This window comes from Coturnix japonica, chromosome 12, assembly GCF_001577835.2.
Source record: "Coturnix japonica isolate 7356 chromosome 12, Coturnix japonica 2.1, whole genome shotgun sequence".
In the NCBI taxonomy this organism is placed as follows: domain Eukaryota; kingdom Metazoa; phylum Chordata; class Aves; order Galliformes; family Phasianidae; genus Coturnix; species Coturnix japonica.
Genome location: NC_029527.1, coordinates 2101583 through 2114163, shown reverse-complemented (window position 1 = coordinate 2114163; position 12581 = coordinate 2101583). Strand labels below are relative to the sequence as shown.

The 12581-nt window shown below is 42.6% G+C and overlaps 1 protein-coding gene across 1 annotated transcript in view; it reads left to right on the top strand.

The window, feature by feature from the left end:
- The window catches only part of CENPP (centromere protein P), a 101081-nt gene that overhangs the window by 77954 nt on the left and 10546 nt on the right, over positions 1-12581 (top strand). The window contains exons 7-9 of the mRNA XM_015874677.2: positions 11320-11399; positions 12020-12111; positions 12421-12564. Coding sequence (XP_015730163.1) covers positions 11320-11399; positions 12020-12111; positions 12421-12542 — 294 coding nt within the window. The 3' untranslated portion in view covers positions 12543-12564. The remainder of the gene's footprint in view (positions 1-11319; positions 11400-12019; positions 12112-12420; positions 12565-12581) is intronic.

Here is a 12581-nt window from a genome sequence, read left to right as displayed (position 1 = left end):
GCAAACCCCAAGGAATTTGGAAGAGGTTCAGGAGGGGATATAACATTCTTGGTTATGAAATGTCATTGGAAACAACATTAAAATAAGCTTCTCAAAAAAACAACAAAAAAAAAGTCTGCTTCAAACTGATACATTTTCCTGATGTATGTAACTTGTTTCTCTTATTCCATGTATTCTAAACAAGATTAAAGAGAAGGCAGCATGTTTGCATGCCAGCATTGTTGGCTGTCTGAGTGCAGCTGGCTCTGAGCTCTCCTTAACAAGGTCTCCATCAGGATTGCTTACAGTGCTGTCTCTGGCTGGTGAGGGGTTGCCAAGTTAAATCCAGGCAGACAATGTATACAGCAGCCATGAAGTACAAGCTTTGTTGTTTCTAGGGTTGGAGTAAACACAGGGGAAATGATGACCATATTGATAGAAACTGTGAGTGGACAGCACTGCAAATTTACAAATAAGAAAGTTGTTAACGCTCTTTCTGTAATCTGTACCAAAAAGCCCCCAGTGCTGTGTTGCTTTGTCTGTGTCGAGATGCTTAATTATGTTTAGATAGCAATGTATCTTATTCTAGGTATTGATGTTCTGTTGGACATTATGAACTGAATGATGTAACGTTTCCTGGAAAACATCAAGTTCAGAATTTTTCTTTGTTCTAGTGATAAACTTATTGTAAGAAATATTGTGGTCCACATCTTCTGCATGACATCCAATATCAGAAAGAATCCAGGCTTTTTTTCCTTAAAAATACCTAAAATGACCCAGTGGCTGGGTTTATCTTCTTCCTTGCTAAGGTCTATGTCATGTTGTGATAGGGACCGTCCATCACTTCAGCTCCATTTTTTCCCCTTAAGTTATTAGGATGCTTTGCTGTTCCATGTTTCTTTTTACATCCATACTTTTTTGAAGTTTTCTAGATTTCAGTGCTTTTACAGAATGCATCCATCAGTCACGTTCTGGCTGTATATTAACCTACTGAGCAATATGGCACATATGACATTGAGTACCTGCAGTAGGTTAAGTGCTGGTTTATCTTGCTGGGTATTCTTAGCAAGCTGTCCCAACCAGGGCAGTGAGGAGATCTCCTTTGTGTCACTGGCCAAACTTTAGGTGTCCAATCAAGATGGTTATGACTGCCTCGGTGTTATATATCTGTCTTCAGAGTGGACTTGCAATTAAAGCATCTGCTCAGTGCTGGGTAGTTCTCTCTTGTTGCTAATAGATGTTTCATTGTGCCTCCTGTTGAACTACGCTATTTAGAGAAGGGTTCGGCTCAAGTAGGATCCATTATTGAATTGATTCCAAAAGCATTGCTTTGGATGTTATCCCTGTGAGTCACGTAACACATCCACATGCAGGAATTTATCTCTATTTCTGCTTTGTTCAAGAATTCAAAGGAAAGGAGGCAGCACTGAAAATCACTGCAGCTTTTAAAGCTCTCAATAAAAGAACACAATGAATTTTTGAAGTTGTTTTGCTCTTGGTTGTCATGAAGGATCTTTGCAGTTGGGGTTCTTTGGTCAGAGACGAAGATGGAATCCTAAACTTTGGACTTAACCAGCGTGTTGGTTTAGGTTTTTTAGAATAAAACTCATGATTTTATAGTTGGAAAGAAAAGTGGTGGGAAAAAACAAATTGGTAACTGCTAAAGTCAGCATAAAACATGAGGAGGAGAATTTGGGATTGGCAGCACACAACATTTCTAAAACCTATAGTAGTTACTGCATTCCTTTTTGTAATCAGTGGTGGCCAATATTGCTAAGGAAAAAAGGATCAGAGAAGGAAAAAATGTCGCTGGGAAACATTAGGGGAAATTAAGAACAGATTTTTCTTACTTATTTAAAAATGCTACATTACAAAATGCAGTTAGATGGGAACAAACCTAAATGTGCAATATGAGATGCGTGTAGCATTTTGCATTAAAAAACCATCTCATTTGAACTGCAACTGCATCCCAATTCCAATTCTTCACTAAAGCACATAGAAGAGGTACAGTATTAACTTCCTCTAACCACAGCTCAGTGCCTTTTGGTTAGTTCAGTACCATACGCTCAGTACTACAGCACTGCTTTTACTTTGAACTTAGTTCTTCTCACTTTAAAGTGGCAGTTTGACACAAGGTGGAAACAACTCGTAAACATTTCCTCTATCTGGCAGAGACGTTTTCACTGCTGATAAGGCGCACGGGCAGTACCTCACCTCACTTTTGGCTTGAGGGTTTGCCTACATGAAGGCTTCATTTGGGGGTTGGCTTTTTTCATGCCCAGTGTTCAGGTTTGTTGCTCATCAATATATACTGGAAGCTGAGAATGGAGAATTCAGAAGGGTTCAAAATAGGATTTGGAAGGTCACAGCAGCTGAAACAGTCATTTAATTCCTGGCAGACAGACATAAGTCTATGGGGTTTTCATTCATGTCCTGCCATTGCTTCTTCAATATGGTCCCACTTTTTTTTTTCAGCAGCCATCGATATCTTACCCAGAATTTCTTTTGTGCCACGAAGATTGTACTAAAATGAAAATGTAGAACTCTATCTCTCAAATATAGAATATTAGAAACTTTATTTGTGTGTAAATACTGTAAATAGACTGCTTAGAATTCACTAAAAATGTGAATACGTAATTATTGTATTGACCTTTCCCTATTTGTTTGCAATGATTTACTTTCCATTTACTTGATCAAGCTTGGTTACTCTTACCGTGTATAGGCAGAATGGCAAGAAAAGTGCTGATATAGGACACTGAAAAGAAACATTCTGAAAGGTAACGCATTTCTTTAATAAACTTCTTTTGTGTATTATTGCCACCTTAAATCGTATCAATGTGGAATAACATCATATATATATATATAAATGTATATATACATATTACAGATAAACAGCTTGCACCTGATGGGCAGACAGCGGGGTTCCTGCTGCTGGCTTCTTGCTCTCCTGAGCACCTGAGGTATTTTCACATCTGTGGGGTTGAATATTAACTAGAAAATAATAACAGATGCTTCACCACTGCGTGACTGCCTCAGCAAGGAGAGGTAAACTGAGGAGACAAGTATTTTGATGCTTTGTAGTTAAAATGAAGGGTTTGTTGGCAGCTGGTGCAAGAAAACACCAAGGAAAATAATGAAGTTTGCTTGCGGTTTCCTTTTAAATGTAAAAAAGTCGTTGTCGTTGCCTGTTGATTCATGTTTTCCCCATTACAAATAGTGAAACCAAGTGATTTGTTTGGGTTAATTAAGTGGAAAATGGCAAAAATTACTCGTACAGTAGTTCTGTGGTGAGCTACCAGTGAGAGTTTGAGGGGAAGAATGGGAAGCGCATATAAATGTGTGTGCGTGCAGAGCTCATTTTTGTTAATTTAGTTGTTAATATAGCATTGATTTTTTTAATGATTACGGCATTCCTGGAGATCTGTAATTTCACAGCGAACGTAATTCAGGGTTGAGTGTAAGCTGAAAACACCTTGTGAAGCAATTACTTGCATTTGCTTTATGATGTGAGCAGCAGTCATGGCCTCGTTTGTGCAGACTGGGAGCTGCTATTTCCTGGAACTCCAGCAATGTTCCCCTCGTGTTCTCTTACAGAACTGGTTGGTTTTGGGAATTGCTAAAATAATAATAATAATTTAAAAAAAAAAAAATCACCAATTTCTACAGAATACGCTGTTGTGGAGGAATGTGTTTGTGTTGTGTAGCAACTTGCCCTGTTGAAGCAGAACTTTAGTGCTGAACCTTATTCAAAGCTCAGACAGACTTTTCCAGTTCACCTGTTTTATTGTAATTTCTGCCTGCTCTTTGCCACACGCCCTTTGCATTCTGTTTCCTTTGTTATCTGGAAGTCTGGTGAAATGGCCGAAGCTGTTATTTTTTGAGATACCTGCTGAATCTGTCTCTGAAATTTCTTCCTATGTCATAAAGTGAGAGGCAGAAGCTTGTGGCTGATGGGATGCTCTCCCTGCAGCAGACGATCACTTATGGCAGCGCATCCCCTCTTGTAAAGGTTGCAGGCCTCGCTGTACCCTCTGGGTCAGTGTTTGCACAGCTCGGGGCTTTTGGGTTCAAAACCAGTGGTTTCCTCCTTTGGAAAATAGCAACCTCATCAGCCAGTGATTTCAGAACTGAGATACAGTTTATTGCAATAGCAGAAGCCTTGGCAGTTTTGTTCAAGTCTTAGCCAAAAACTTGTCTCCTAACTCCCATAGATACCAGGCTGGTTCTTCATCAAGGTGCTTTATTTTCTGGCACCATGGGTTAGGAAGCACTTTGCTACGGAAGCTGCGCAGTTTTTGACCTAATAGTACTTGCCACTGGCCAGTTCCAATGCTGCAGTGCTCTGAGCAGCACTCCAACTGTTCTTTCATCCTGCTCGCTCGCTTAACAACAGCTGTTTGCCCGAAATAGTCAGTGTCAAGAGATGAAATCTTCGGTGGCAACATTATTCATTCTTGCTTCAGTGCTGAGATGCACTGTCTGCAGATTGTTTTGCTGCTACTGGTTTTGTGGCTGGGCCATTAGTCACAGTGAGGAAACAATCCCTTTTTTCCATGCCTTCTCTTTTCTGATCGGATACACTGCAGCTGCCCAAGCAACTCTGCTGGCAGATGTGGGGCTGTCAGTAGCTGCTGGAAGGAAAATGGGGGCAGGAAGGACAAGCCCAGCTTAGGTGGCCCTGGATACTTGTCTTATGAAATTGTATTTCAAAACAGAAAAGCAGAAATAACCTGACAGGGAATTATCTGTTCCACCAGCTGAGACGAGCTACTTCTGCCGGCCCTAACCAAGAAGTGGGGTTTGAATCATCCCAGGTGCTCACCATCTCCAGCTGGTGAGCTGGAGCAGCAGTAGTGCCAGCAATGCCACAATGCCCCAATACGTTCCATATATCTGACTTCTTGTGGAAATTTCAAATGATTACAGAATTGCTGGATGTGCAGTAGTTGACTCCAGGCAGTGCACTGCTGTGTGTTGTGCATTAACAGCATCACCCGTCCGTGCAGCATGACATTGGCCAAGGAATTTGGGATGAAGGCACACAGGGAGCAGAAGCTGCTTGTGGTTCCTCAGACACACTGGACAAGAACAAAGAGACAGCTGAGCAGCACAGACTTCTACAAGAACAAAATCTATCATTGCTGACAGTTTGAAGTATTTGTGCAATGCCAGCCGTTTATATTCACATAAAACTGCCTCAGAGCTGCACTGACAGTGAATGAGTTACGCCGGCAGCTCGTACTGATGTTACTATCTCTGCTTTGTTCTGCAGCAGTGCCTAGCAATAGTGCAAATATTTACACACACACATCAAAGTGCATTCCTGCCCACTGCAGCTTTTGCACTGAAAAACCAAATAAGGTGCAGTATAAGAGTACAGTTCTGCCTGGCAACTGCAAGTGCTTTCTTGTAGTGGGCACACTAAGGAATTAGCATCACTGCCTGAAAAATTCTTCTGCAGTTGACAATAGAAAATATTTAACTCCAAATCATCCTTGTTCTGAGGGGTTTAGTCTATGGAGTGCCATGGAGTTGCTGAGTAAATAGAGTTACAGTGTTCTGATGTGATGGAAGCTCCTTGTTATGCTTTCTGGGCTCTTGGTGCTTTCTCTGTGATGCATTTTGTAGCTCCAACTTTGATGAGTTAATCATTTTTAACTGGTCTGTTGTTAGCGAGTTGGCTGTGTTACACACACAGTCACTGTAAAAATACTGAGTGCTTCTGAGTACCAAAAATCTCCTCTTGTAGGTGTTTGTATCTTCTCAAGAATTTTTCCTTCTCACTCTTGTTTATGCTAAGAATGTGTTTGGTAAACCGAGATGTGATTTGGACAGCTGGATTTGAAAAGCCCATGTTTGGACATATGAGAAAAGAATTCAGTGTGTAAAGTGTGACATGAGAATGGATTTGTTCTACATATCTGTATGTGTTTGAGCATTGACCTGGTCCTTATGACAGCGGGACAAATGAGGGCTATTGCACTACATACAATAGGGAATGCTGTGGACACTGATATCATCTGTGTGGAACTGAACAATGAGCACGTTTTGGTTCAAGTACCTATCACACAAGAAGCTCTTGTTAGTATTTGTGTAAATGCAGATACACCTCTATTGCTGTTGTCCAGGGGAGATTACAGTACAGCTACTGCATAAGGTACCTTAAGAAATGGAGGTGGTGGCTAGTAGTTGATCCAGATCCTCTCTGTTACTGGAAGGTTTGCCATAAGTGATGAGAGATTAACTTCTTAAACAGTTTATATCCCTCTCAGAGGAATGGAAAGTGGTATTTGAGCTGTTTCAAATGGGACAGAAACCTTTTTACATGCTGAGACAAACGTTTGCCCCACAAAGCAGGGAACAGCTCTTAGGGCTCTTTCAAAACTGCCCTTCTCTGAGCTTTATTTCAACAGGACACCTAAGACCTTTCCTTTCACTGGACTATTAGTTGGCACTCAGTATTCAGGACTAATGATAAATGAAGTTTATTAGAATATTTAATTCTTCCATGTGCCATCCTTCTGGCTTTTAGTTTCACTCTGCACACTCTGTATTACAAAGGCAACTTGATGGAGGGATGGAAGTGGTTGTGCCACGGAGCAACTGGTAATATATATTTGAGTATGTTATATTTATTGGCTGATGAAATAAAAACCCTCTTATCTCAGAGGGGTTTACATGAAAAGAAATCTCTTAAAGAACTCCAGTTATTGTACCAATATGCAACTGTTCTTTTAATAGTAGAAATGGAGTTTATTAATTAGCAGTAGTTGAAGGCAGGCTCTTGTCCTTAATGCAGTCCAAATGAAAGAACTGCAAGAGTAAATACCAAACAGATGCTGAATACTTTGTCTTAGAATAATAGACTAATCTTAGTCCTGCTGTGAAGGCAGTTGGTGCCTAATGCTGTGCTTGTTGGGATAACTGGTTGATTTTGGTTATGTCCCATGGTCATTTTTTTAAAGAGCATCAGGGTTCTTGGAGAAGAGCTCACAGAGCTTCAGAGCCCAGGCACTGACTACATTATATATGGTATAATAAATATATATGGTATAATAAATGATGACTAGTTGACAGCTGCTGCTTATGTGCACCACTCTGCCTTGTTTTACCAAGCAGAAGGTGCTGCATTGCTTTAACCTTAAACCAGCTGACACAAAAACATCACGGCTCTTACAATGTCTGTGTGTGCTTCTGGTGTGTACATACATATGCACAGCAAAGGGAAGTTTGTGTTATGCATGTACCATGTACCAGCCTCTGTGGTCCTTGGGCAGGCAATAAGCAGAAGAATTCAGTGGACTTCAGTTACTCAGACTTCTGGCTAACAGCAGCACAGGAGTGCATGTAAAATTATACAGGAGTGGTTAAATTATTCGAAGGGAAACTGCTTTTCATTTGATGAGAACGGTGACAAACTGAGTCACTGACTGCAGAAATCATGGTTGAATCAAGTATGTAAAATAACGTTATGGAAATGGGCAGAAGGAAAATCAATGGCAACAGAAATAGAGTGGCAGCCAACAAGTCAAGCTGTCATCAACTGAAGGATAAAAACAAAGCAAGGAAACTTCCCTGTCCATTTGCTGTTGCTACACAGGCTTAAAGTTGCTGCTGAGAGAGCCCTCCTCCCAGGCACTGGGCGTTGGGCACTATTCTGAAGCACTGACCTAACCTCAGGAGGTTGTTGTGTGCTCGGACAGTGAGCCTTAGCCAAGGATCTGCAGCTCCAGCTCCAGCCTGCTGGAAAAATACAGCTCTGAAACTACTGGACACAGAGCAGTTCCCATTCAGAGCAGTGAGCTGTGCATCTGTGTGCTGCTGTGCAGACATCTTGGTAAACTAATGCAAAGATTCTCCCTGCCAGCAGTGAAATCCATAATGCTGTTCTCCAACCTTCCCCCCAAACTGCTCTTTCCCTGCTTTCCTCTGCTATAAAGGAAACGTGCATGTTAGTGGTATCACTGGTGGCTTAGGCAGACAGAAGGCAAATGGTTGAGTTCATTCTGTGAAGCCATTCCTTTGCTCTGAGCAGGTTCTGTGTCACACACAGGGCCCAGCAGGGCTGTTTTACTCATGGAAAATGTTTAGTTTGGTGGCAGCTGTGTTTATCCCCAGACATAAAGGCAAGTGGTGCAGCTTCACCAGTCCCCATTTGCAATTTGCAACTTTATTGGCTGGGTAATTTGGTTGTAGGGGAAGAGTGTGTTGTCTTTTCTGGGTTTCAGTTCCCTTAATTGCACAAAATGAAACACAACTTTAAGATCTGTTATGCTTTCAACTTCCCAGTCTCTGGACTTTGGCCCTTGACTCCAGCACTCTTTCCTTTTTTCCTGTTTCAAGATGCCCAAGTTTACCTCTAGCAGTGGTAACAACTGTCTTTATAGCTGTAATTTGCTACATATTCTGATTGCTACAAATTGGTATTTAAGCTTATCAAAAAAGTAAGCTGTGATCTTCCCAAGTACGCCATGAAAATTGACCTAAACTCCTTGCAGTAGTTTTCTTAGAAGAGTCTTCATTACAGTTTTCAATGTATTCTAAGGATATAGACTACAAGTTTACTTGCCCAGCTGGCTCTGAGTGTGTGTGTGCATGTAACATCTGTCTTGTGAGAAAGGGGAGATGGTGCGTTCAGTCATAATGGCTGTGCCTTCATGATTAGATGCCGTTTCTGTTTTAGACACAAAGTTCCCATAGGATTCCCTGCCTGGAATCCTGGAGGGTCTGGGAAAGCCATTTCTGCTCAGAAGAGTAATAATAGCACGAGCTTTTATTTTTGATCATGAACTGACATTTAAAAGCCATCTGAGGAAAGACAACTTTGTTTAATGCAGTTGTAGCTGATCTTTCCCATCTGGTATCTCAGTACTTGAAGTGACATCTCCTGCTGTGATGGGGTTTGTAGGGGTGACGTTCCCAGGAGACCTGTGAGCAGATGGGGTTATTCTGCAGCACTGGTCGCTGCTCTTGTCCCCTGGGGATGCCTGGAGAAGTGGCAGCTGCACAGCAGGAAGTGTAAGCTGATAATAAGTACCTACAGAGTGTGTTCTGAACTGCACTGACTTGAGGACTGTCGCAGCCTTTTCATACTACAACACATGTGTTCTACCTGGGCAATACAGGCACTGCATTTTATACATGGCATATGAAAGGTAGATGGTGTTGCTGTTTCCTGTCTCCTACACCATCAGTGTTTAATGCTGCTCACTTCATTTGGGCATTTTAAGTTCCCGGTTCTTCCCATTATCATCCAGTGCAGCCATCCCAGCAGAGCAACCCAGCCTTGCACAGCCCTGCTGAGGTGCTGCCAAGCGCTGCTCCAAATCCCGCTGTCACTTCAGGTTCAGAACGTAACATGACTAAAAACAGAAGTGGATGTTTCTGTCTGGGCTTTTTTTGTGTGTGTTTGGTGGACTGCTAAAATACGATTTTTCCTGCTAAGTTGGATCTTATCCTGAATCCTGTGAGCTTCGCACAAGATCAGATTCTCACAGCGTTCTGACTGGTTTCCAAAGCTCTTGCATTTATTAAGGCACAGAATAACTGCTTCCTGTGTGCAGAACTCACCCAACAGTCTTTCCCATGTACCAGGAAGCTGTTACACAACAGAAAATTATATTCTTTGTGCTCTGGTTTCTGTACAACATCAAATTGTCCCTTTGCTCTGTGCTGTGACACCACCTGGAGTGCTGCATCCACATCCTCAGCATAGGAGAGATGTGGATCTGTTGAAGCGTGTCCATAGGGCCGCAGAAATGACCCCATGGATTGAGCACCTCCCTGCGAGGACAGACTGAGAGCTGGGGCTGTGCAGCGTGGAGAAGGGGAGGCTGCAGGGAGACATTGCAGTATCTGAAGGGGCTGTAAGAAGGAAGGGGACGGACTCTTTAGCAGGGTCTGTCATGACAGGACAACTTTGTGATCTCATGATGATATGATAAAATACCAGCCACAAGCTAGAAGTAAAAGGATCAGTTATGGCGGCTGAAGAGGTATTTGTTGAGAAATGAGCCATGGGTACAACCACCTCCTTGGTGTTCATTATGGAGAAAGAAATCCTGACCAACCTCTGGCATCAGATGAGCACAGTTCCACAAGCTGAAAATATCACTGTGCTGCTGGGCTCGTGTCCTTGGGGCAGGCATGTTTCTGTACTATATCTCTATGTGCTTTGTTTCCCTTTCTTCATCTTTGTTTCCAGACTGTGGCCTTTATCCGCATTATAAATACAGCACTGGATACTCTAAAAACTTCAACTAGCGAATTCCATGTGTTTTATGTCATTTGGCGTTCTGCACAAACCCCCTCCAGTTTGTCATAAATTCCTTAACCAGAGCAAGGTCACATCTGGTAGCAATTTCAGTTTGCCAGATGAGGCATAATCCTATAAAACCAAACTCATTTGCTCCAGTGCCTTTAGAGATGAGCTCTCCTGCTCCCTTTCCTAAGACATAACACTTGAGCTCTGCAGAATGACTTAGGCTGGCAGTTTGTTCACACTTCATATGAACTGCAGCACTTGGTTGGTAAACAGGGACATAAGGCAGAACAAGCAAGTGAGCGTGCTGAAGTCTCCAAGATAACAAGCTGTGTCTGGATTCTTTTCCTTTGCAATAGCAGGATACAGTCATGAAGTGCTCCTCCTCAGTGTTTGGATGCACATGGGTCTCCTCTTGGTCTTTGACTAAACTCATCTTCCTGCCTACCACCCAAACAACACACATGTAGCTGCTGGTCTGCTTCTCTCAAGTGCTTTAAGAATGCTTACAGCAAAAGTTATGTTCAGGATAATTCAAGGTGTTATTGAAGACAAAAACGATATTGAGTGTAGTAACAAAAGGATGCTGGGATGGCTGCTGACTGCTGACTCTTAGCACACAGTGGTAATTGTAAGTAGCTCTGTTTCCCACCAGAATGGCTGTTAGCAGCAAGGAGTCGTTCATGTTTTACCACTTTCCACTGCCCCATTATATTTGGAAAAGCAGCTTCTTTGAGATCTCATTGTCCTTGCCATATGACGTTTCTAGAGCACTATATGGAGGCTGCTGACCCTGTTCCTCTACAGGAGCATCAACTGTGTCAAAGCAAAGTTAACAACTCACAGAGGTCGGGTTGTGGTTGCTTTGTGAGATGAGGATCCATTACAATGCATTACTAAGAATTAGCAGAACCTGGCTAACTGCATTTTCACACTTGGGTACCTCTTGCACAAGGGCTTCCCAGACCTTTGTGAAGGAGCACAGCCCCGCTTTTATCTCTCACATTAAACATCACACAGATGATCACACAGCTCTCGTGTCACCGAATTTATGCCCATTTCATTGTGTTTATTTACAGGCCAAATACCCCAACATCGTAACCCTTCCCGAAGGACAGGAGGGAGATCACATCATCCTAAGGAACCCTCAGCTGCCTGGGTAAGGCAGTAAATGGGATTTTGTTCGTATTGTTTTTAAGCAAGAGGGGCAGATTTTACTTATGACAGCGGAGTGATTTATGCACAGTAATGATTTCCAATTGTCCTGCTTCAGTATTAAGTCGTTCATTGCTTTGCAATAACTTCCCTAAACACAGAGATTAGATGATGCCTGTTACAGTTCAGTGTTATTATGGCACTGAAAACAATTGGGAGGCAGAGGGGAAAAAAGTCAGATGTATCTGTAGATGCTGATTCTGGGTGGCCCTGGTAGATAAGACAAACTGTAAGGCCACCTCGAGTACCTGCTGCTGCCTTGAAGAGAAAAATAAGGTTTTGGAAGCTGATGTTACAGTGAAGAATCTAAATCCCCAATTTAGTGATGAGCCACATCTCACATCCTCCCGATGTCGAAAAGTTGTGTGTACTCGGGAATGAGCAACATCTCATCAGCAAGTTACCAGCTTTGGTTCAAAAAATCAGGGTATTTCTGATTCCCAAACACAAAGCTCTGAGAGCTGTGTTACCTGATGTGAACCGTGTGCCCTTCAACACTTCCTGCTTTGGGGAAACGAAGCTGATTTCCTGGTTAGCAACTGACCTTCCTCTGGCTGTGTGCAGGTTGGAATTAATCATTGTTTGGAAGATGCATTTCAGTGAAGAAGGGAGAACTACGCCTGTCCTGGACCTGCTGCCCAAAGTACCAGAGCAAGGTAACATCCCTCTTTGCAGAGGCCATTTCTGAGCTTTAAGTAGAACCCTCTCCGCTCCTCCCCCATTTTTTTAAACCAGAATCTCCTTAAATAAAATGGAAATGCATCTTGTACCAACCAGGCAAACAAATGGCAATGCAGCAACCTGCTGAGCTTCACCTCCAACGTGTTTTATTTCACAGGGCTTGCAAAACAACCATGTCTTGCTTTAGACAGCAGGTGACTCGTCCTACCCTGATGTGCAGGGCTGGCAGCTGCTTTGAGAACCACACAGATCACTCACGTTACTATTGTGCATCTCTCTTGCAGTCTTGGGGCAGAAGGCGGCAGTTATTGCCAACGCACCAACCTGCTTCCGCAGCATGCTGCACCTGTTTGGGATTGAAGCCGCTATTGAGAACCTGATCCAAGTGGTTGGCTTGGAAAAATGAAACCCAGCGTGACGTACAACAGGTAGCAATTCCAAAAGT